The sequence below is a fragment of the Lepisma saccharinum genome, chromosome 14 (genome assembly GCF_977018435.1).
Source record: "Lepisma saccharinum chromosome 14, izLepSacc3.1, whole genome shotgun sequence".
NCBI classification, from domain to species: Eukaryota; Metazoa; Arthropoda; class Insecta; order Zygentoma; family Lepismatidae; genus Lepisma; species Lepisma saccharinum.
In genome coordinates, this window is record NC_139242.1 from 12,615,359 (window position 1) to 12,642,046 (window position 26,688).

The 26,688-nt window shown below is 37.0% G+C and overlaps 2 protein-coding genes across 2 annotated transcripts in view; both read left to right on the forward strand.

Annotated features, from left to right (window-relative positions):
• The first annotated feature begins 231 nt into the window (after positions 1-231).
• The window catches only part of loj (p24 family member logjam), a 40,804-nt gene continuing 14,347 nt past the window's right edge, over positions 232-26,688 (forward strand). Inside the window, exons 1-3 of the mRNA XM_083135154.1 lie at positions 232-468; positions 12,232-12,428; positions 20,081-20,147. Coding sequence (XP_082991280.1) covers positions 268-468; positions 12,232-12,428; positions 20,081-20,147 — 465 coding nt within the window. The 5' untranslated portion in view covers positions 232-267. The remainder of the gene's footprint in view (positions 469-12,231; positions 12,429-20,080; positions 20,148-26,688) is intronic.
• LOC145998684 (facilitated trehalose transporter Tret1-like) overlaps positions 23,098-26,688 on the forward strand; it is a 142,469-nt gene continuing 138,878 nt past the window's right edge. The window contains exon 1 of the mRNA XM_083135152.1: positions 23,098-23,274. The gene's annotated coding sequence lies outside the window, so the exon portion shown is untranslated. The remainder of the gene's footprint in view (positions 23,275-26,688) is intronic.

Below are 26,688 nucleotides of genomic sequence, written 5' to 3' on the forward strand. Positions count from 1 at the left end.
TCAAACCCGAGACACTTGATTATGAGAATACGGCAGTCACTTAGCCACAAATTTATTGAAACCCACGCACACCTTTCTTTTTAGATCTGTTGATTATAGTGCTAAAGAATTTACGATTCAAGTAAAAATAGAGACATTTATATGTTTTGAAGTGCATGGCCTACTTTTAACGTGATTGTTCCGCTTCTTACCTTCACCTTAGTTTTGGCTTTGCGGTAGCTGTCGCTTCGTTTCGCACCCGAACACAGCACATCACACAACAGGAAGATGGCTCTACGACATGCCACGTTAGTGCTTGTTTACATCGTGATATATTTTGTAAATGTGTGTCCCGAAGAAACAACTGTGCCCTGGTATGAATCTCTTCCAGCCGTGGCTATGGATTATAAAGTTCATATAGATCCAGGAAAAGAAGATTGCTATTATCAATATGTCAATCCGGGAGCAACGTTTTATGTCAGCTTTCAGGTATGCAGTGTGTTCAGTGGAATCTAACAGGTGTTTTGTGTTTACAGAAACGACGTGCATCATACTGGCAAGTGTAAATAACTGTAAGGTTTGTTCAATTGTATGATTTATGTAAATAGAGAAAGATAAGTAAAAGAATGCATTTTAATTGGAGAGTTGAAATTGTTAAGGACAGCTAAACAGTGCAAATACGTGGAGGTATTTGCTTCAGCGCTGAGTCCCAAGTACAAGGCAAACAACATAGTTTGCGATTTAATTCATACAAGAGAAACGCAAGAAATTATTTTCCACTTCAGAACAATAATTTATATTAATTTTTCGATAAAAAATAATGTTTCAAGTTCAACACATATACAAATACAAGTTATTGCAAAAAGAACGTGCAAACGTAGGATATTGTAAGCGAAATAAATTCGATCATGCAGACATGAACATGTCATTTTATTTAAGAGCTTAATAAGATATACATATATATGGAGTACTTAATGCATGCAGAGTTTATGATCAACCAACTAGCAAAACTACCTGTGTTATAACTCGATGATCTGAATGACATATGCTTGGTGTTCGTTATATGTTTCAATTATTTAATAGCACTTGGCAAACACTTTACACAGACAAGTAGTTTAGTTTAAGCGTCCAAAGCAATAGCCCTTGTACTAACTGTAAAGGGTTGTAGGGGTGCTGGAGTGTACTCCTTGAGAAATATGTTGGCTTTTTTCATGTTATGCTATGTCTTGTGTTATGTAAAAATTGTTTTAACATGCAGAGAGCACATATAACCGAACAATTAAATGAAATGGAATTGTGTACATGCATGCAAAGGTAAAATATATATGTACATTTATAAACTCTTACAGCATCAAGTCAACATAAAATTTACAGTAAGAATTGACAATATAGAGGAAGTCTCTAATTCACCCTCTACTTCTTATGCACTCCTGGTGACGTTTCTGGGTACTACTTTACTATACCGGAGACACCTATCAATGATTTATTTCACAATTTTTTACATTGCTAACGTACTATTCTGCATTGCGGAACATTTCTTTAGGTGAAATAATGGATTTCTAACTAAAATAATGTCTACTTCTTACATACGATAGCCCCACGAACCATCACGAGGACGAGGTATGCGTACTAGGTTAGGTTAGGCCTGTTAGTTTAGGTTCCTTTAGCACTCCTTTCATTCAATTTAGCATATACGGACAACATCGGAACTACAAATTCCATGGCATCTTCCACACCCGGCAACAACTTCACGACGCATCCTCGACACGTCATCTTGTAACAGCAGCAATAGCACGTATTGTGCTCTCGTGCAGAAAGCAAATGGCGGCAGCAGCAGTAGCGCGTCGGAAATAGATTTTCGTAGAAAACCACATGCATTCACATTAAAATGGATGAAAACTACATTCCCGAACATCAACAACGCTACAGAAAATGATTTGCGTAAGTACTTTCTCCTGTAAATTTGAAGAAATCCGTCTCCGGTATAGTAAAGTGTTACCCGTATCTGGAGTTATGATGTGGGGGTCGCATGTTAAATTGTACATTTACGTGTAGATGTTGTAAAATAACGTTGTTATTTACCACGATAATTCTCCATATGGCGTGTTCCGTAGTGATGAAAGATTGTTCGTCGGTTACGTGCTACAAAACTAGGAATTCCTTATTGAAAGTGATCATTGGCCCACAAACCATTCACAGAAAGTTAGGTTAGCCAAGCATAGTTATAACATTTCGTTCGTAAAACTACACATATACACCAAATAAAAACATTCAATCTGCTTTTTTTCAAATTTCCAGACTTGACCCCCAGTTTATTACAACAGATTCGGGTACCTGGTACTATTATCGTATGAGGGAAACACCTACGAATCATATATTTCGGACTTATTTACATTGCTAACGTGTTATTTTTGAATGCGGAACATTTCTTAAGGTGAAATAATGCATTTCTAACTAAGATAATGTCTATTTCTTCTATTTACGAGTATTGTTTCGAATCTGTAACACATTATGGCCGTGATAGCGTACTGGTTTAGGGGGCGTTCTGAGAGTGTTTTGTCGATTTATGCAGTGTTGCAACCTCGTTCACCAGAAAATATCTACTTTTGTGACCGGATTTGAAATTATGCTAATACGTCGCAAACCATTGACGTTAGCCTCACAAACCATTGACGTTTAGCCCCACAAACCATTGACGTTAGCCCCACAAACCATTCACGTTAGCCCCACAAACCATTCACGTTAGCCCCAAAAACCATTCGCGTTAGCCCCAAAAACCATTTGCGTTAGCCCCAAAAAACATTTTCCGTAAGGTTAGGTTAAGTTAGGTTAGGCAAGCATAGTTAAAAAAAAAAATACTCGACACGTGGTTCTAGTGAAAACACGGCGAGGCTGAAACACTGGCTACGGGGTTGCATCATCTTAACACACGGAACATTGCACTCTCATGCAGAAAGCAAATGCCGGGAGCAGAAACAGCATTTCGGACAGAGATTTTCGCAGAAAACAACACGCATTCACATTAAAATAGATCAAACCTATATTCAGGAACTTTCACAATGCTAAAGAAAATGATTTCCGTAAGTACTTTCTCCTGTAAATTTGAAGGAATCCGTTTCCCTCATCCGATATTACCCAGATTCGTGATTAGGAGGCCAAAATTAGATAGTATGCCGAAAATTAACAAAATTGGAGACTTTCTCTATATTGTCCATTCGATCCAAATTTTCTAACATCAGACCTAATGATGTCAAATTACTAACATAATTTAGTAATTTACGTGGTTTGATCGATTTATGTCTTTAACACATACTGCAGAGTTTTAGCGATTACTTAAGATTTTGTTCAATATACAAGAATTTCCGAGGAAAAAATGTCATATCTACTAGTAAATATAATCAATTTCATATGTACCTGGAAATTAATGTTAATGAAGGTTTCACCAACAAATGTCAATAAAAATGTATGTTCAAAGTGTATAAACAGAGCATATAATTTGTATGAAAAGAGAAACACACTCTGTTTCATGCAACATTGTTATTCGTGCAGGCAAGAGTTCCTCGCATACAGCGCCACCGCTATTCGGGTGATTTTGTGCAGTTTGCAACTTCGTAACAAGTTTGAACATGCAGGCACGCTCCCCGTGCTGGCATAAGTATTGTTGTAGGCCTATCGTGTATCTATCAGCGTGTTCGAAATGGGCAAGGTGAAGGAACTTAGTTCCAATCTGAAGGATGTTTTTATAAATTTGGCCCTTAGAGGTTATTCGTTAAGAAAAATTGAAAAAAAAAGTCAATAAATCACACTCCACAGTTCAATACATAGTAAACAAATTTAGAGAGGAAGGTTCAACACAGAATGTGCCGAGAAAACCAAAAGAGAGACGGTTGAATAAACGTGATGAACGCTTTATTTTAAAAAGAGTGCGAGAAAACCCCCAACTAAGTGTTAGTCAGTTACGACCGTTAGTAGAAAATGTTGCTGGCAAGATGATGTCCGATCAAACTGTCGACGTGCCTTGTGGAAGCATGGATATCATGGCAGAATACCACGAAAGAGGTCGTATGTAAATAAGGTGAATCACAGGAATATACTTTCATTCGCACATCCGCAAGGACCAGGAGTTTTGGGATTGTGTCATATGGTCAGACGAGTCCAAGATTAATATATACGGGTCAGATGGGATAAATAGGGTCTGGAGAAAATCAAATAAAGACAATGATCACATTAACACAGTTCCAACAGTTAAACACGGTGGTGGATCATTAATGATTTGGGTCTGTATGTAGTCCAAAGGTGTTGGTACCATCCGTTTATTGATGGTATCATGGATGCATATGTCTATTTGGACATATTGAAGAACAATGTAAAGCAGAGTGCCCAAAAAATGGACATGCTGCTTATCTACAGATTCCAAGAAGACAATGACAGTAAGCATAAGGTGCGAGTTAACATGAATTGGCTAATATGGAATGTGCCCAAACTACTACAACATGAATTGGCTAATATGGAATGTGCCCAAACTACTACAAACACCAGCAGAAAGTCCAGACTTAAATCCCATTGATCATTTATGGGCAATTTTGAAGAGGCGAGTCCATAAAGCAGGTGTCAAGTCCAAACAAGAGTTTAAAACTGTTGTGCAAGCCGAGTGGAATAAAATAAGCTCTGAAACATGTCGAAAAACGGGTTAATTCTTTGAAGTACAGGTGTCAAGCAGTAATTAAAACCAAAGGATACGCATCAAAGTATTAGAACTGTCAGTCAATTTGCTCTGAATATACTTTTTTATTATTAAGTGTATGAATAGAAAAGTTGTACAAAAAATGGCATGTTTCTCTTTCAGTTTCATTTAATTTATTATTGTCATTGGTTATACAGAATTTGGGTAAGATTTTATGTTCCTAATAATATTAGTTATTGAATTGTAAAGAAACAACTTCAAAAGAGTGTATTTCCTTTCAGATATTAAAGCATTTTCTTTGAAAATCCATGTGTACCAATAAGAATGTTACATACTGTATACTTTCATAGGTTGGGCAGGTCAGGTTTAGTTCTCTTAGCATTAAAAAAGTCCCTAAATGCATTCTAATAAAAAAAAAGGTAAAGTGCTCCCCTGTGCATAGCACCACGCCATGAAGGCGTATAGGGGGTGTGGGGGTAACGCCCCACACTTTCTTGATCCTGGTCATGAGTGGGGGTGATGTGATCAGCATCACGCCCCTAACCGCCTTTACCCCCCAGGGTTTCCCCCAGTTACCCATGTTATTCGACGCTGGGTGGGCACCGGGGCCGCTTCCATCGTTAGAAAAGTTCCCGGATTTGAACCGGCCTGGGATCGAACCCGGGACCTTGAGCATGGTAGTGAGACGCGTTACCGACTGAGCCACCGCGGCCACTCTACTAAGGTTCCAATTTGCTTCTACATTCATTGCCCCTAGTCTATGATACTCACTGTCCCTTCTATCAACGGGGAATACCTTGCCCATGGGAAGGACACATGCTTGTGTAAGGTAATTTTTAAGTTGTTTTTTTTTTTCAACATAAATATCTTTTTTTTAAAAAAAATTCAAACAGTGCTCATAACTTTAAGGAAGGTTCAAGTTTCGTGTGACAATGGTTGCCAAAATTCTACGATAAATAGTCTTTCTGCTAGAATTTTAAAAAAATAAATCATAAAACAATCTGAACCGTTACCCCTAATTTTATGCCATAGAGAAACTATCAATTCTGAAAGAAAAAAAAATTGTAAATTTAGTTACATATTCCTTGATTTTTTTACTGCACAGTAATCACTATTAATAAGAAATTGTGTTTCTTCAGTGGCTGTAATTCTTTGATATGATGTTTTGAAATCAATCACCTACATGAATGAGAACTGCTGCATCTGTAGATGAAACTGTAAAAATTTGCAACATTGAATTCATGCCAAAACAGGGTCTCACTTTCCATACACACGTGGCTCAACACAGTTTGCTAAGAGTAATTCCTAATTTACTCACAGTTCATTCCATGTCAAATTATTCAACGGACGTTCATGACCATTTCAGGAAATAATTATTTTAGTACATAGATTTGTACATGTTTTAGGTTATCAGAACCAATGTTTAATTTTTTTTCAGTTCTTAGTTCTCCTGAGAGAGTCATTTTATCAACATGCAGATGGAATTCATTGCTCACATAGCTGTTTAAGGAAACTAATATCTAAAAATTAATATTTGCACATGCTATCTTTACCTACCTCATACTAACCAAAGCATTCGTGATTTTTTTCTGTGAGTTAGGTGCATGCAGGGCCTCCTTTGTGCTAAATTTCAAATTATTTAATGATACATTTAACCTTGAAAACCATCAAATTTCCACAAATTGCCATGCTGAAGGGAAGGGATGCATTTGTGAGCAATTATTTTTGTATTTGCAGAGACACTGTCTATAAGTAAAAAAAATAAAAAATTCTAGCCCCTTTATTTAAAAAAATTTGGCTTAGGAATTCATATTTTTAATAATTGTTGCCCAGTTTTCCACTTCAGGTTTAGTTGGGCCTCCCAGATGGCATAGTCATGCATACTATAAATTTTTCTCTGAAAACCAGCCGATTTCCAAATGCATGGAAAGAAGCTCGAGTTATTCCGCTCCCCAAAAAGCAGACGTTGACCTCTCTAAACGATTTAAGACCAATCAGCATTCTATCAGTATTTTCAAAAGTCACAGAAAAGATAGTATCTATACAATTAAAAGAGTACATTGCAAAATATAAAATCTTACCTGATTCTCAATCAGGTTTCCGTACTTCTCATAGTACAACCACAGCATTAACTATGCTAGTATTATTAGACCTTTCTAAAGCTTTCGATCTTGTCAATCATAACCTTCTCCTAGCAAAAATGAAATACTACAGTTTTTCGAAGCCTGTAATAAACTGGTTTCATTCATATCTACACGAAAGAAGACAAAAGGTTTTTTTACCCTGCCGACACCGGATCATCACCGATAACATTATACGGAGGAGTCCTGCAAGGTTCTATTCTGCCCCCCCTTTTATACACCTTATACGTCGCTGATATATCAAAGACCATCAGCCATTGTAATATACATTGTTACGTGGATGATACGCAGTTGATGATATCGTCATCACCATCGGATTTGTTAAACAAGATAGATAATAATCTAAACAATGATTTACATACCCTTAACAAGTGGCTCACTGCAAATGGGCTCGCAATTAACCAGAATAAATGCGTATACACAATTTTAGGCTCTAACTATTATCTTGAAAAAGTAAATTATGATACAATTAACATCAACATTAAAAAACAAAACATAATTTATGCATCAACGGTTAAAAATCTAGGCCTTACTTTTGATCCCAAATTTTCCTGGGCAGGGCATATCTCAGCGCAATGCACAAAAGCACTAACAATAATGAGATCACTCTACAGGAGGAAAGACTTTTTCCCTAGAGAAACGAAATTATACCTCATCAAAACTCTAATATATCCTATTTTCGATTACTGTGATGTGGTGTACGGCACGAATTTACAACGTAAAATATCGAACAGAATACAAAAAATACAGAATTCTTGCATTCGTTACGCTCTCGATCAGGAGAAATCAGCACATCCTACCCTTGCTCAATACATACAAAATCCTTAACATGTCTAGGCGCCTTCTGCGTCAGTGTTCTACAATATATAAGGTATTAAAATTGCAAACACCTAGCTATCTCCACGAGAAACTGGCATTTAGAAATTCCATACATCCATACAATACTAGAGGTCGGCGAAAAATTGACATTGCCCGCCACTCTGCTGTCAGTTTCGAAGGCTCCTTCTCCCTCTGGTCTGCAAAGGTTTGGAATGCTCTTCCCGATTATGTTTCTTTTGCTACGACACCCAAAAACTTCAAAGAACAAGTCGTATTATTTTTATTGCAAAGACAACAATTGAGCATCAGCTCGTACGGCTAAGCAACAGGAATCAAGTAAAGTAAAACCATGTATTTTGCAAACACTTATCTGACACAACGAATATTTCAACCTGTGTGCATGCTATTTTAGTATCGATTTGGAAATTGCGTATGTACACGTGGGTATGTGTGTGCGTGCGTGTGTGTGTGTTAATGTATGTCATTGTATTCTCTTATAATTTTATTATTTTTTCATTTATGTCAAATTCATTCATGTTATGTCATATATTTGATTTCAGTATTATAAATATATGCATTGTAACTTTAATTCACCAGAGTTAGGTGGTAGAGCAGTCCAAGGCTGAATCTCGCTCTGTAGTAAATAAAAAGACTTTTCAATTCAATTCAGTAGTAGTAACATCGTCACCTTGTAATCAAAGGATACCCAGTGAAGGCACATAGTGGTTTGGATCACACTTTAAACTGTAGGTCCAGTCCCGATTAGCCTATCTGTGCAGAAAGTGGACTTAAAACGAATCTCAAATAAACTTCAATTTTCGTAATAAAGAAGTGATTTTGAGTTAAACTTAGAATAGAGCCTACACTTCAGTAGCTACAAAATTTTATTCCAGGTTTCAGCTCTAACCATTTTTGAAATGTCAATTTTTCTGTAAACGTCTACAAGAGCAGAAAAATTCCATTGCCAGGTTGGAAAAATGGCCCTCCCAGAAGAACTAAGTGCAGAAAAAAAATGTTAATAATTGTATCTGATATCTTAAAACATGTGCAAACCTATATACTAAAAATGACATTTTTCTATTTGATTTTTTGGTAATTGTTCCGATTGTTTCATGATTTTTTTCAAATTTTCCTAGCAGAAAGACTAATTATTGTAGAATTTTGGCAATTATTGTCACACGGAATTTGAATCATCCTTAAAGTAATGAGTACTGTTTAAATTTTTAAAAAAATCGTATTTATGTTGAAAGAAACAACTTAAACATTAGCTTACGCAAGCATACACGCTTCCCATGGACAAGGTATTCTCCGTTGACAAGCGACAGTAAGTATCGTCGACTAGTGGGAATGAATATAGAAGTTAATCGGAACCTTAGTAGAATGCATTTAGAGAATTTTATTTTAATGCTAAGGGAACCAAACTTGGCCTGCCTAACCTAACCACAAAAGCATATATTGAACAAAATCTTAAGTAATCACTAAAACTCTGCAGACCTAAATCGAAATCGAACCATGTAAAAATTCCATTTGTAGCATGATGAAATTGCAATAAAAACAAAATGAACTTGGGCCAATGTTTGAAATGCAGTGACCCTCACTTAAGTAGTGCAGCTAAATTCTAAATGAAATGGCTAGTACAAGCGATACAGTTTACCATAACTTCCTACACCCCCAAAAAAAGCCATGAGTCGCCACTGAATTCACTGCATTTTTTGACACACTTTGCACTCTCCTGTATAATTGGTTACAAAGTGCAATGCTGAGTTCATTGATTTGGTGTCACCTGGTGTGTTTGGAGTCTGCACCATTTGCACTACATTCTGGAGCAAGGGCGCCGACTTTCCAAAATTTCTGTGGGTGCACATCAATGGCGGTTAGATCTGCAATTATCAAGTATTTTATACTTTAAACAACTTACATGCACAATGATTGCAAGATGCAATGATATTATCAACACGTTACTAAAAGAAAATACCGCATTCATACAAATTAAAATGAAAAAACTTCATAAATGCAAATAATTTGAATTGTATTGCAGAAAGAACTATGCAAGGATTTTGTTGTGAACAGAAACTACAAAATGACTAATTTTATGTACCAAATAATAATAATAATAATAATAATAATAATAATAATGACATGTTAACTTTCAATATAAAACACATTCCTTCTTACGTCATTTGCACTTATGAATTTGTTTTCAATTTTGGTAATGTCAATATTTTTAGTCATTTTTTATGAACTTGCAAAATTGCCAAATCATTCAATCTTTTTTGGGTCATTGTTGACCGCAAAAACGTTTTCAATCGTCTAAGTGCTGAAAATGACCGATTAGACGTACAAGAAGTAACAGGTCTAGTTAAAATCACCCGTACAAACTTCACAAATTCTGTGAGCATTTCACGCATACGACCACTGTTTTCTCTACTTAAAATGTTTGTAATGTCTGACAAGTTGGCCACTTTTTCTTTGTTCGTTGTGCACACATCTAGAAACATGTCCCTGTGCAATGTTAGCTTGTCTTTATCAGAGTCTGTCCCATAGAACTGCAGAATTCGATCAGCACCAATTTGACCGATAGCAAAAGCTTCAAGTTGTGAAATAAGTTCCAAAACCTTTGTTTGAAATCTACGATTTAGCAAATCCACAGCCACATCAATTATTTCAAAAAATATTTGTCTCTACATTTCCTCCGGCGTTTGATACGTATAAGGATCACTACCTTTGTCGTAGCGTTCTAGCATCTTGCTTTTTCTAGGCAAAACTGGTTTATCAATGTTCAATTCCTTCCCTTTCCTCATGGTTTCATTCCACAACTCAAAAAATATATCCCTTGTGAAGCTAAACTTGCAGACAAAGTTTCCACCAAAGTTTTGATTTCTCGGTATGACAAGGATTTCTTCTGAAAAGAAGAATGAAGTTGTTCAATCCTGCCGAAAACTGAAATTAACATTTTCAGGAAAATAAGAAATCTGAATTGATGTAGGTTTGAAAAATATCCACTAGCCTTCCCACCGAATTCACATTTTTCTTCTGACAGATCTTCCAAAAATTTCAAGAGAACGTCGTAATTACTTTCCAACGATTGTAGTGATTTTACCCTCATACACCACCTTGTGGGACCGAATGGTCGCAAAGTCAGTCTGGGAATGTTTTTTACAACACCATCTTCGTTGTCTTCTTGTAGCGATTGAAACACTGCTAGCCTCTTTGGCGAATGTCTTACAAATTATATTAATTCACTAAGAATCACCATTCGGTTTATTCTTTATTAGTGCTCAATACCGGCAAGTAGTTATTTTAAAACAATTGTTAACGATCGAGTGGGCGTATTGTAGTGTGTCACTTGTAAGGAAACATCAAAGCAAGCCGAGAAGACGGGATTCTATTCACAATACAATACACTTCCATTGTTATTGTGGGGACTGCCTTTGACTTGGCCAGAGACAGGCTTGCTTGTCTTTGCACAAACACATTTGAAACAATAATATTTTAGAGGTTAGAAATTTTAACTTCCATCTCAATGTTTAATTGCTTATTATTTTTTGATAATGGCAAGTGAGAAATATTTATTTTATTTTGTTTTTACCAAACTAAAAATCTTGTGGGTGCGGCGCACCCACAAGATTATTTATGTGGGTGCTCGAGCCCCGGAGCACCCACGTAGTCGGCGCGCATGTTCTGGAGTGGTGTACAGTGGTAAGTCTAAACCAATCAAATGAATTTTTAAAGCAGCAGACAGGCATTTGTTGAATGTTCTCAACTCGAACCCCCATTTTTTTTTTTTTGCCTACTGCGGCTACTTGGTTGAATAACAGCCTGGCATAGGATGTACCTGCATTAGACCTGGTGTCAAAAAAACACAGCGAACCAGACTACACTGCTATATGTCACATCCTGTAGGCAACTATCAAATCTGTAAAATATTATGCAGAAGAAAACTCTGGAACAGCAGAAAGTGTATTTTATGTCACTTGTAGGAACCATATTATTCTCATTATTAAGTGTAAAATATGTTTATAACTAAAATTCTAGGTACCGTGATGTTCTTTCCTACTTTTATTTTTGTTTGTGTATAAACAGATACATTTCTTTACTCTCAAGTGCTCTTGTAGTGCTAAATACGAACAACATTTTTACACATTGTGGAAGATAATGTGCACTGTGCTTGTTTTACCATGCGTTTAAGTCTTATATTGAAGAATTGTAATTTTGATGCAACTCATGGGGGTTTTCCAACTAGAATTGCAAAAGAGGCATCTTTTTTTAAAATATGTTAGCTTTTATTTTTCTCAGCTAACCTCGTTCAGTTTCTGTTGTGAGTTTAGAGGCTTGTAATGCCAGATTTTATAATTAACTAAATAATTTTACATGGTGTAGCAGTCAGGAGACAGATATTTCCCCAGTGCTGGATCTATAAACCGCAAAACTTCACAGTTCCAGGGGCCCGGGGACAAGCAAGCCTTTAGGAGGCCCTTGCAGAAACAAAATTATTACTTGCCTTATTATCAACTAGTATTTTTTTAAAAAATTGTAAGAATGTTTCAATATGGTTCAGTATCATTTTACCATATCGTATTATTTATATCAATAATCTGTATAATTTAGGTTCTCCGAGGTGGTGACGGAATGGCAGGTTTTGCAGTAAGGCACCCGAGTGGTCAAATTGTATATCCATATCAGTGGCGACCAAGTGCAGAATACCAGGATTCAGCTTCTACAGGAGGATACTATGCTGTATGCATCGACAATCAGTTCTCCCGATTTGCTGCCAAACTTGTAAATTTGTATATAACAGTTATCAGGTAATAGTCATATTTGGTCAATTTTGTTAGTAAGTTCTTTTGAATGTGCGTGTTTTAACACTAGGAAGATGGTGATTTCGTAGTTACCAATTAGGACTAACCCATCATTTTGACGGTTACAGTTTTTCCTTGCAATCTTTTCCACTGTTGTTATCCTGAGCATAAAACAACTTCTGTGTTTTATTTGTTTCAATTTTACATCATTATAACAGTTTCTTACAAAATTCTGCCTCTTACAGCAAATAATAGAGGGGTATATCAGGAACAAATGGTCTGGTCAGAAGGACTGTGTTATTGCTATTCATTAATCACAGATCACAATATGTGGATTTTAATCAATGAAAATCACCTTAGACATCAAACTTTTAAACGCAATTATGGTACACCTGTCCAGAGCAAGAGCAAGGCCCACATAATATACTTCTTACGGCTCATATGGAGGTTACTGAATTTATTGTTATTTTTACAGCCTCCTATTTGGCAAGTCTTACAAGTGGCACTGCTTAGGGCTGTACTGATTGGCCTGATTTCACCACATAAGATGCAGGCTAAGTTATGTCTAAATTGTTATGCAACACAAAACTATGCTTCAGAATAAATGTCTGTGTTCATGTCATGCCAATTCTTCAAGGAAAGCAGATTACTTATGTTATAGAATTTTATGTAGCGAGTTTCAGCCTTTGCAGAAAAATAGTCAATTTTAGGATGTCCAGATCTTAAAAATGTCAAAAGCCTATCTAAAGTGGATGTCAATGTAGGATCCAACCAGGTGTAGAAGTATGAAACCGGAATTTGTTTGCAAGAAGTAAACGGCTGGTGTTTGCAACTGAGAAACAATATTTTATTCAAAGTAAGCTCCATTGCTAGTTACACATTTCTCCCACCTTTCCGGCAGGTTATGAATGCCACGCCAAAAAAAAAAACGTTCTTCTTTTGAAGCGAACCAGTCCGCGAGCCATGTTCGTACATCTTCATACGAATTGAAGCGCTGTTCTGCAAGAGCGTGTCCCAGTGAGGCAAATAGATGATAATCTGAAGGAGCCAAGTCGGGAGAATACGCCGCATGCCCTAGTATCTCCCATTTGAACGCCTCGATCGTTTCCCGGACCCGTTTTGCTGTGTGTGGTGAGGCGTTGTCATGGAGCAGGATGACCTTGTGTTGCCTTGATTCATATTCCGGCCGTTTGTCATGTAATGCTCGATGTAAATTGATCATTTGCTGTTGGTAGCGATCTGCGTTAACGGTTTCACCGGGTTTTAGCAGCTCATAATAGATGACTACCCGCTGATCCCACCAAACACAGAGCAGTGTCTTTTTTCCAAAGCGATTTGGTCTTGCAGTGGATGTCGATGGTTCGCCTGGATTCACCCACGATTTACGATGCTTAGGATTCTCCAAATATATCCATTTCTCATCGCCGGTCACTATGCGATGGAGAAACGACTTACTTTTGTATCTGGCGAGCAGCATTTGACAAGTGGTCTTGCGGGATCCTTGCTGTCTTTCATTCAGTTCATGCGGAATCCATTTGCCCGCTTTCTGCACCTTTCCCATAGCTTTCAACCGAAGAGAAACGGCTTTCTGCGTCACATTCAATTGTTCCGCAAGCTCCTGCTGCGTTTGGGTATCATCTTCATCCAATAAGGCTTGCAATTCGTTGTCTTCGAACTTTTTCGGAGGTTTCCCTCGTTTCGCAAGTCAAAATCGCCACTTTAGAATTTCTTGAACCACTCGAAACACTGTGTTTTCCCGAGAGCATGTTCGCCGTAAGCTTCGACGAGCATTCGATGCGATTCTGCGGCGGTTTTCTTCAAATGATAACAGATCACCAATGCTGTCCGCAAATCGTTGTTCGTAGGCACAAAACTCGACATGTTCCGGATGTGCAACACCTTCCTCTGTCTGGCACTCGGGTTACTGTGTTCCGATATAACGTCCTCGGGAGTGGCGGGCAGCAGCTGGCGCTGCTTACGCGATCTTCCGCGCCCTCCACTGCCGGCTAGCACCATCTATCGGCCAATTCCGGTTTCATACTTCTACACCTGGTAACAGTGGCTTTTCTTCTCGAGTCAGTTGTGAACATGGTGCCAATCAGGGTTCCTTGTTTCCAAGAGTCATTCCTGCCTGTAAGCGTTGCCACCTATGAATTGAAACCTTGTTCACATCATCAGACTCTTCAACCTGAGTACCAACCGACATATTTTACGGAGGTGAAAATTTACCATCTTAAATACGAAGAAACCTGTAAAACATCCACAGATATTTATTCGAGGGTGGTCGCTCTTGATAAAGTATTAGTATTCTCAAAATTCTATAAATGGACTATATAAAACATTGGAATACTCCAAAAACTCAACCTGCTCTGCAGCACAGGAAAAATGCCTCATTAAGCAAAGTAATCAATGTGCCATTGTAACAGTTTGTCCAAATTTTTACTGTTCTATGGGTGATTTCGGGCACAAAAATGAGTTTTGAAAAATGCAAAGGGCTGCATAGAGACAAAATACATGCATAGATACAAATATCCATTACATAAAGTGAATATTAAACAATCACACCCCTTTTGTGTTTAATTGTTCTATCTTAAAACATGATTCAAGTAAAAAGTCACAGAATATCATATCCAAATGCGAATTTTCCTCTCTTCTCTTGCAAATTTGGAAGAATCTCCATGATCTGACCTCATCATCTATGGTAGGAATAGCAAAGACTCTTCAACTGGTATTGTAGGGTCAAAGAAATTTTACATCAACATTTTTTGCACCCACACCAGTTACACCAATATACAAGGCTAGTCAGGAAAGTAAAGTTACAAACAAAATATAAGATATGCAAGAAATGTATTGCACGCAACTAAAGGTACACTGGTACAGAGGCTATTTCTCCACATAAGTGCCACCATTGTTCAAACGGGGAACAAGTTTTTGTATACCCTAATCGTAAAAGTCCACCGCCGTAATCTGGAACCAAGTTGTGACTTCTTCCCTGACCTCATCATCGTTGTCAAAGTGTTTTCCACCAAGATGTTTCTTCAGGTACAGGAACAGATGGTAATCACTGGGTGCGAGGTCGGGGCTATATGGCCAAATGTGCAAGCAGATCCTTGGTGACATTCGCTGAATGGGGCCAGGCGTTGTCATGAATAAAACAGATTCCGTGTGACAACATGCTCCTTCTTTTGTATTGAATTGCACGTCGAAGATGTTTCAAAGTCTGGCAGTAGGTTTCAGCATTAATCATTCTTCCAGGAGGCATGAATTCCACCAGTAGGATGCCGTGACGATCCCAGAAAACGGTTGCCATCAGCTTGCAGGTTGAAAGTGAGGTTTTGAATTTTTTGCCTTTTGGAGAATGGGTATGGTACCACTGCAGTGACTGCTGCTTGGATTCAGTCGTATGGTGGAACACCCATGTTTTATCACCTGTCACTATGGAGTCCAGGAATGCATCTCCCTCTTCTGCATAGCACATAAGAAAGTCCAGTGCGTATCCCAGTCGTTTGGTTTTGTGTTCATCATTCAACTTTTTTGGAACCCAATGTGCACACAACTCTCTATTTTTCACCCGCCTGTTCCCACGAACTTCTGCTTCAATGCGATTGCGAATGTCATCAGTGATCATGGGTGGCCTCTCTTCATCATGAACATCACACTGACCTTCTGCAAAGGCACGGCACCACTTCGCCACATTTTACCGATTCATTACATTCCCGTACACAATCACTATTTCTCGATGGATCTCTGATGCATGCTTTCGTTGTGCCTGCAAAAACCTGATCACAGCGTGCACTTCACACCTGGCGGGATTCAGTACTGCTGCTGCCATTTCCAACACGTGTTCCTCGCACAAGACTCAGCGCAGCAATGTCGACTGACTCCGAATTCTCGTCGTATGGATTAGGGTTAATGCCAGTGTTGCCAACTTTGGTATGCATTTTTCCTCTAACGTGCAAATGCGTTTGTATCTTTACTTTCCTGACAAGCATCGTATTTCCATATTTGCTCTTTTTTATTCTCTGTGTATATATAACGCATTGTTACAAACAAACACATCCTCTTCTAAAATATGATTGCAGGTTCCTGACACAGACTCACTCTTGTTGATCTGGCATTTCTAAACCATCACTGCTGTCTATGTGCACCGATTCATCGCTGCTGCTAACATGAGATACCATATCAAGACCCACAACTGGTCGTCCTGGTGGCACGTTTATTTTACAGCGGCATCCTGTTGAATGTTGCTTTCGTGGATAGCAGGCTTGCTGCAGCTGTCCTCAAAAGTCACAGACTGAGCTGCACTTGCAGTTGTATTGTGTTGTCTGTTGTCATGATTGGGTAACTTGTGCAACACAACCTCCGGACTGAATGGTATTAATCCTGTTGCTCGAAGACCACTTTTGATATTTTGCACTTAAGTAGCTGCGATCTTCGTCAATGTTTGCTTCAAAAGAGATGGAAATGCATCCTTTGAAATACTATCTACGTACAAGCTTTAAAGGTCTGAAGAAACTCAAATCCAGTGGTTACAGTAGGTGAGTGCTGTTTGCTGGCAAAAATGTAAAAGCGATGTCGTTCCGTTCACTTTCATTAATGACACGGGGTGATAGGTGCCTTGATAAATTATCACCAATCATCAGTTTTGGACCCTGTAGCGATTTGAAATATGGCAATGCAGTAGTCCGTAACCAATCTTCAAGAGCACAAAGTTCAAACCAGCCACTTTTATTCCTATTTTATTGTCTTCCTACAGGTCCACAAACTTGCCACATGATCATAATTTCCATAATTCTGTCCTCCAACTTTTTTCTGTGCACACATATTGTCCAAATTCACCCTGCTGAAGCACTGTCTTCCACTTTGACTGCTGCTACACATCCGCTTGCAAATGCACACAGCTTACACTGTCCCAGAACTATTCTCACACCTCCATTATTGACATATTCCTGTTACAGAAGTTCCTAACTCCCATTATATGTCAGCTATGGTCCAAACTTTCTGCTATTAAGGACAACAATGTAAATTCTCTTGTAACTTCCGACAGTCTCACACACACACATTGACACGATGTTCATAAAATTGAAGGTTATCAGCTACCACAAGCAACAAGGCGGAAACGCACAACACATTGGTGCAGTGTTTCAGGCTCGACAACGAAGGAAATACACTCTCATCTGAATTCACCCCAGATTACAGTATTTGGAAGGAAGTAAGGGAGGAAAAAATAAAAATATATTGAGCACTGTGGTGGAAATTTCAGGTTGTTCAAAATTTTCAATTTTGGGGGTTAAAGAAGAAAAGAGAGCTACAAGCACCTCAAATATTTAATAGTTTTCTATATTCTGTGGCACTGCTCAGTAAACATAAGAAATATGGTTAAGGCATTTTCTCTCCTTCATAGTCGTTTTGTGCCCTAAAGATAAAACATCATAAAAAAATATCCATTGGATTCATTGTAGTTTAGCATGGAAACTACTAATCTGAAAACAAAAGTGTTGATAAACAAAAAGAAGGAGTATTTATTTCTGAAGAAAGTGGTTCTTAAATCATTACTAGAGCCCGGAAGTTCAGGCATTTATTTTCGTTAAAATAGGCAGGCAAAAAGGCATTTATAATGTGGTAAATAGGCACTAAAAATGAAAAAAAGGCAAAATAAACCGAAAAAAGGCACATTTAGAAGTCGCTTACTTTTATCTATAATTTCTGGCAAAATGTTAAAATCTAAATTGGGAAGAGCATTTCAATTTTCTCCGTCTTGATTGCACATAACTACAAGGTGCTTTTTAAGTTCTAAACATTCATTGATAGTCGTCTGTCAGAGAGAATGTTTTTCATAATAGAAAATGATCTTTCTACTTCGACAGAAGTTATTGGAGCATACATATAACAAGCTAATGTAGCTGGACTCATACCTTTTAGAATATCACAAATTGTTTTCAATTGTTTCAAGTCCTCATTTGCACTCACTACCCGTTAGCACTTTTCCGCAACAGCTCACCCCTTTTCTCCTGGCACTTCCATCATCTGCTGCATAGATTCCTCGAAGATTTTCATGGATGCTATAATTGTAATTGTCCTTGGCAATGCACCATAATGTGCAAAACTAAACTTGAATAGCACAGGAGTTTTTTCACTTCACGAATTGAAGCTGCTTCATTTTCTGGAAGAGCATCGATCACCTCACTGATTTTTTGAAGGTTGTTAGCATAATATATAGCTGCTGATATCCAGGTTCCCTATCTCGTCAAGACTGGTTGCCGAGTTAAACTAAGCTCAATCGCAACTTCCTGAAATTTTCGGGTTCGAGAGGGAGATTTCAGAAATATTTTATTTGTGTTCGAAATCAACCTGTCCACTTCAGCAGTCAATCATGCACAAGAAATGTTAACCGAAAGGCAATATCCTGACTCAGCATGAAATACTTTTTTCTCACACTTTTCTCCTTCAGCAATGTTGAAACATGCGTGAGTTCAATATTACTTAAATAAGGCGAAAATTATTCACATAATAAACGGAAGAAAAATAAATGCCAACAACGTTTTTTGGGAGAAAAATAATTTATATACACATTTTTTTTAAAAAAATGTCAAATTTCATTGAAAAAGGCAAAAAAAGGCATTATAATTAAAAATATGCAGTGGGGTCCCAAATAGGCAAAATGAAAAGGCTTCCAAAACATTCGAAACAACATAAGAAACGTATATCCGGAAAATTTTTATCAATATATGCAGTAGATAAAAAGAGGCATTTTGCCAAACTTCCGGGCTTTAATCATTACAGAATGGAAAACTATCACGAGTGTCTGAAGATGCCCTCTTTGTAATGACAAAACCATTTTCTTGCCCTGCTTTCCCCGTTCCCCATACAAGGGACAAATGTTTCGAGCTGCCTTTGCCCCTATGTTAAACTCGCACAGAAGAATATGTCAAAAATGTTCTTTCTTCAAATCTGTAAAATTCAATGCATATTCACAAGCACAACAATGCCACTCCAATTGATGAACATTAAACGATAAACAAACTCCTAACACTGCAGTGTTGCCATACCAAACACAAAGGTTACTAACTTATGCATCAACCCAATATTTTAGCATGTATGAAGTCACACGTTAAAGTCATATAAGTATAATATTTTTGAGGTCTAAAACATTCATCACCTGATATAGGATTCAATGATTAAATTGAAGTATTCAAGATGAATGGTGGATTATTTGGTTCAACATAGAAGTTGTATCATAGCTAATATTTTTTTTCTAGCTAATGGGCAGTCGATTTTACTTCAAAATAGAAACATGCAGAAGAACCAAAGTTTACACTTAATTTTTCCCAATTGAAAGAATAAGATCTCCTCTTAGGTTCTTACGGCAGAACTAATTTGAGCAATTATACTTAATATATAACAGAATGTATGTTTATACAGTGTCAGAATGTATTTGAATTCATCTGAATGTTTTCAGTAAAATATTTGTTTTAAATAAATTAAGGAAAAGAGTTTTTCATGCAGATGTAATAAATTGTTTCCTATACCAGGTAATTGACTAGTAAATATTAGTAAAATATAAAAAGTAATATGATGTATTGTATTTCTTTAATTATTTATTATAACATGTTAGTTGGGATATAAGAACACCAACATTAATTTTGTCTACTTTACAGATATGATGAATGGGATAAATTTAGCCAGGAGTTAGAAGAAATGGATTTGAGTGTGCAGAATTTCACAGTAAGTTTTTATTTATTTGTGGGTCTAATATACATACTTTTAATTGTAGGTTGACAGAAATACGTAATGCTTAAAAAATGAGGAGAATCAGTGTGAAGTAAAATCTGATTCAGTTATTATGCGAAACATTTTTTTTCTTATTCAACTGAATATATACAATACCATTCATATATTTTTTGAAACCTTGTGTTTGTAAAATTTGTGTACAGATTACACATTAATCCAATTATGAGCTGGTAATAACACATCAGTCCTGGTCTCAGATTTTGATACAACTTGGTTTCTTTAAACCTTGAATTGTTCTCTGGTGGGCAGGCCCATTGTAGTACATGCTTCCGCCGCTAGATGTCCGCATCTATCTGCTGAGCAGCATCGTTGAGTGAAGTAGTGTTGCCACGTAGTAAATTTTTTTGTTAAGAGCCTCTCGCTTGTTCATCGATTTTTGTGATGGCTGAAAAGTTTGAACAACGTGATTTCTGTTAGAGAAATTGGCAGGGGGAGCAGTTGTAATTCTTGAAAAAGCTTACAAGGAAGCTGCTCTGGAGAATACAGAAGTTTACGAGTGGTTTTCCCGCTTCAGGAATGGTAAATTGTTACTTGCAGACCAACCTCGCTCAGGGTGACATGTCAAAATGATGCCGATTCCTTTTTTTTTTATGCAAACACGGCATTGTTCATGCAGAATTCGTTTCTAATGGTCAACCTGTTAACCAGGCATTTTACCTAGAAGTTCTGAAACGTTTGCTTGACATGATAAGATGAAAATGCTCCAAGTTGTAGCAAAGTGGGGAGGGGTGGCTTCACCACGACAATTGCCAGCGCACAAAGCCCCCTAGTGGGACACAATTTTTAACCAAAAACAGCATGACCTAGCTTATCCATCTGCCATATTCACCCAATTTTGTTCTGTGTGACTTCTTTTTATTTGCCCGAATGAAAAAAAGTCTTCAAAGAAAAATGTTTTGTAGACGTAGAAGATGTGAAGAGTTTCAGGACTGCTTCGAAAAGTAGATAATACATTTAAACTGGTTCATTGCATCAAATGAACAGTACTTTGAAGGAGATTGTGGGGTGTGAAAGTGCACTAAAATAGGTTTTTGAACAAAGAATAAAAGATTATGCAAGAAATTTTTAAATGTGTTGTGGACAATCTATGTAACAGTTATATACGGGGGTGTTAAAAAAATGTATACACACTATAAAAGCATGTCATACATGCGATTTACTTCAATTTACGTTGGCTATGGGTGTAGTACTATCGTTCAGAAACAACAACAGATAGTGTTTGTGTTCAGCAACGCGATGTGATGCAATAAGTGGAGAAAGTGCAGCGATAGTGCAAACACGGCTGTCATTCGAGAAACCGGAATAAACATTCTGAAGTGGTATTGGAAGTTCGCTTGATTTACCTCCCCCCCCCCTAGATTTTTACTTGTGGTGGACCATCAAGGACGTAGTGTACAGTAAGAAGCCACAGTCACTAGTGGACCTATGCCATGAAATTGAAATGGCTTGTGAAGCAATCCTGTGGCTGTTCTGGAAGATGTCATCAGGAATGTACAGCATCATGTGCAAAAGTGTTTGCAGGCTGGTGGTTTGCAGTTTGAGCACTTGTAATTGCATGCCGAAACTGTATTCCATTTTAAAGTGTGCATACATTTTTTTGAACACCCTGGTATATATCGAGTATTACCGGCAGTTACAGTAGAAATTACATATTAACTTCTCTATGAAAAAGGGGGTCATATTTTGAACTGTTTTCAACTAGAAATTTACTGTAATAAGTGGCTATTAGAATTTACCACTTCCTTGTTGCAATTGTTGGTTTGTGTTTGGCACATATTAGGATTACTACATGCATTACTAAATTTTACTACAATTATGTATTATTTATGCTATAATTATGATTTTTTTATAAAAAAATGTTTATCATTAGTCAATACATTTCAAGTATTACATATAAGCTCACCCCTGATGCCCCAACAGTCAATTTGTGTTCATTGTTCCTTCTTGTTATTACTTTTAACTTTGTGTAGTGAGTTTCTAAGTGCAGTGTTTAGCTAAAATGTAGTGTTCTTCTTGTACATTTGTGTAAATACTTGAATTGCCCTCACAATTTGGCCTGGAAAAGTCATAGAATTATTTTTTTTACGAAATTGTAGACACCCTATCAAGAAATTATACTCATGGCCAAGAAATTTGGCTAATGATTGATTGGTTGATTTAGTTTATTTTACTTCACTTTTCTGCCCTTTGGCTAATCTCGAAGATGAGGATGAATGGTGAAGGGCCAATCACAAATATTTAGGGACGACAACACGAGCCCCACATAACATTATACTGTTTGAAAGTCCAGATGCCAGATCCTTGGTAGTCTGCCAAATGTAGTCCAAGATGCATTAGTAGAGAAAGCAGGTCTAGTTCTCTTGTTAAATACAGCTTCAGTGTTCATCTTAATTGGCCTTTTGGTACGGGTTTTTCATTAAATAGATATTTATTTTCTTAATTGCTAATTTCCAACTTTATCTAGGTAGGAGTCGAATAAATAAAGGTTAAAGAAAACTAAAAAGAAGCCAAGAAAATGTCCAGAAATTTTGATTTGTTATTTTGGTAGACACCCTGTTAATACATCCTGGCATGAAAAAAAATTAATTTTTTTAATTTTTCGTGGTTTGAAAAAGGCTTCATATATCCTTAAAATATTAAATTTTGCTTCATATGTACTGTGGTGCCATATAGCCTCCAGTAATGTCTACACCAACAGAGTATGATCTCTTCATCAGGACAGTTCGTTTCGTAAGAAGATTATATGCCAGGTGGTTTGGCTAATGAAACAGCAGTTTGAATCTCTAGTGTGTTGCTTTTCTTTCCAACCACCTGTGTTGTGCAAAGGCTATACAGAGTGTATGTTGAAAGGAACATTGAATACATGGTGTTTCGAGTTTCATGTAGTCGGTTGACATACGTTTTAGTACGTTTTAGTGATAGTGATATCGTTGTCTGTTAAATTGATACCAGTTGAGACTTCGTTGCTTATCTGTACGTAGACCTTAGTGTTTATACAAACTTTCGTTTTGTTTGAAGTAGTGGCTGAACGAGAAAATATTAACACCAAAGAAATTGATCCGTAAGTTGTCAGTGCTTTTTCTATTTTGTGGAGCATGCTTTATCAATTGGAACAGTTGTTTTGTGTATAAATATACAAATGTAGACAATATCTCTTCAATTTTGTAGTGAGTATCCATACTCACCTCCATTGCTCCTTATAATGAGTGAATTGTACCCATCCTAAAATTGACTTTTCCTTAAAGAACTCTTTTATCTTCCAATTTCACTGTTTGATAGAGAAAGGAGAATGCTTTCTTGCCTCAAATGTTGTTGAATATTCTCGAAAAACATAGCTGTAACATGAGTTCAGCACCGTACAAGGGAAAAATTTGACGTTGACGAAGATGTGATACATAAATCTGTAGCTGTAGTCGGGCATAAATTCTATTATGTTCAGTATCAATTATCCTCAGTGCACTTAAATCAACAAACTTTTTTTGAGTATTGGAAATATCACTTTCAGATACACAATTGTGATACCCAGCTATTCTCTGCATCTACTGTTTGGCATACTTTAACATGTTCTCTGCCAGGGTGGTTTCGCTAATTCTAGCCTCCTACGCCAAAGTGGTTAATTGACTTTATTTTGCAAATTTAACTTTTGGTCCTGTAAAAAATAATCAGCCAAATCACTTTTATGCACAATCGATTCCCCACGCCTTGTCGGTCATGTCTTATGCATATCATTGTTATACTCGTGACCGACAACACCCTAGGAACAACAGTGTCAAGTCACTGTTTTACAGTCATGCATTTGTCTGATTTAAAGAGATTGAATTTATCTTGAAGAGAAGTTAAAAATGCCACTGCATTTGCTTCTGTGCAAATTTTTCAAGGTCCATTGCTATTATCAGTGGACTATCCCTTGAGAAGTAAAAATTTTGCAATTTTGATGACAGTTTGGATCGTTGTTTTAAAATTGGCAATGCAAGATGGCCAGCTCCAAACCATCAATTGATAACATAGGCACAAGAAGAGAAACTGAAAAAAGTATGGTAAATAACTCAATACAGGTTATCAGGTGTAAATTGTCATGATTCAGAACATTGATTACAAAGCTAAGTTTCTGACAACTAATCCATATCATTCGACACATTCATTATTATTGATTTATTTATTGTGCCAAGCTTATAGGAGAGCACATGCTGGGGTGAGTTATAGTTATTTCAAGTAGAGGCAACTATTTTATCTTGGTCTTGGTACAAGTTTGCAGATTTTGACTAGCTCATTTAACTCTGAATTATCAAAACTCCTTGTTTAACCCTTAAATGCCATGGCTGATTTTCCCCATGTTGTGGGACAATGCCGGGCATGTTTTCAGCAGGAAATTTAAAATTGCGCAAGGTTTTCAGTAAAATTTGATGTATTGGAAACTATGAATGCTAAGGTTACTAATTATACCTAGTTTTGTTCAGTACATACGTAGATCTGAGCCGAGACCACTTTAAACTGATTCCGTTGCTGATACTCTCACCAATTCCCACCGATACCGATACTTGAAAATTGCAATAATTAAAATTTCTTCAAAATAACGATCAATATTGGTGTGTAAATATTCTTCTCCAATCATATGCATAAATTTACCAAGAAATTTGCTTTAGAATATTAAAATAGAAGCAAAATAATCAAACACGGTTATTTTTAGTGGTTTTTATTTTATCTGTGATGTTTCGTCCTGGTTTCCAAGAACTTTATCAAGCTACACCAAGATGCACATACAACAACACAACCTCACATGTAACCACAAATAACTGTGTTAGATTATTTTGCATCAAGTGGTTATGCGAACCTTTAAGAAGAACATTAAACTATAAGTTATGTAATCACAAATAAGAGTTTTTCATGGAATACCGGTGCAAAAAGAAAAAGAAAGTTTGAATTTTTCATAATTTCCAGGATAATTAGACTCCATGAAAGAGTAGCATGGCATTTTTGCTGACCCCGTGAAAGAACAATATGCGGGAAAAGTATCGGCTGCTATTGGTAGATGAATTCCAACTGATACTTTCCGATACCGATACATCGTGATCGGTATCGGCTCAGCCCTAGCTATAAGCCTATGGTCGAAAGAAAATCGTTTATCAAGTAGAAGAAGATGAAAGTTTTGAAAAACAACTTTTTTTTTTTTACAAAATTTGAACTTCATGAAGCCTCCATGTAGGCAACACAGGGACGTGAAGGTTCAAAACGGTACCTGTACATTGCCTCATGTGTGTTCCATTCTCATGGCAAGCACACATGCTGCTGATACTTTCAAAGAAATAAAGTATTTTCCAATGTAAAGCAAAAAAAATCACACCTAAACAAAAATACATTTGTATTTTGTCTTGACCCAATCTGGCTGCTATGTGAGGGTACCATCTTCTGAATCCATATCTAAGGGAGCTTTCAGAGCGAAGTGACAGGCGACACAGGTCCATTCAGTCTATACCAAAACATTCATCGTGCATGTGTAAACAACAGACCAAAGCAACATAATACATAGTATTGAAAAATTTACTCTGGCTGAGCGACAAGTGACATGTCGTTTCAGTTCTGAAAGTTGGTTTTCAAGAAACATGTGTGTTTTGTCGCCTGCCCCATGTTGCATGCTGCTTCGTTCTGAATCTGGAACCAAGCAGTCACTTGGCATTCAGTGCCATGCTTCTCAAAGTACAAGTGCATCAAAACATCCAGCATTGTCAATCGCGCTCTGCAGGAAACTACCCCCCCCCCCCCCTCATTAGCACTCTAACAGCATTAATATAGCTGAAAAGCAATCTCAGAAGACCCTTACAGGACATTTTTCCATGTTTTCAAGCACCAGAATTGAGAAAAGAACGGTAATATTAATTTTCATGAAAAAAAGAAGAGAGCCCAAAAAAATGCATATTATTTTCAGCATTATCCCCAAGTATAGCCAGAATTAAATTAAACTTTACTGATGACATACCTCAAGGCTTATGTAGCACTTAAAACATGAATCTCCAAACATTACCTGAGTCACAATACGTTATAAAATCACACTACTCTCACAGCCAGCATTTAAGGGTAATGAGATCAGATAACCAACAGAAAATATAGAAGTAAATAGAATCTGCATGATCAGCACATTGAGCACATCTGTCACCAGTTGAATTAAAAATACAGGATTAGTAAGATGCTTATTTGCTTTCACCAAAAGCAAGAGCATTAATTGTTAGGTCGAATGGCAATCCCCATCCCACTAGAATCATCATGAAATGAATAGCTGGATTTTAGCATTTACTTCTAGAAACTAAGCACTTTTAGATGAATGTTAGATTGTTGCACTTTTTTTTAAAGAGTATACAGTTGGGTAGACAGGGTGGCAACAAACCAGTAAAATGTCAAGGAATTTTGTTTTGAGTTACATAATTCTCTCTCTCCCCCTGACCAGTGTCAGTCAGTTCACATTAGATTAATTATAATGTTA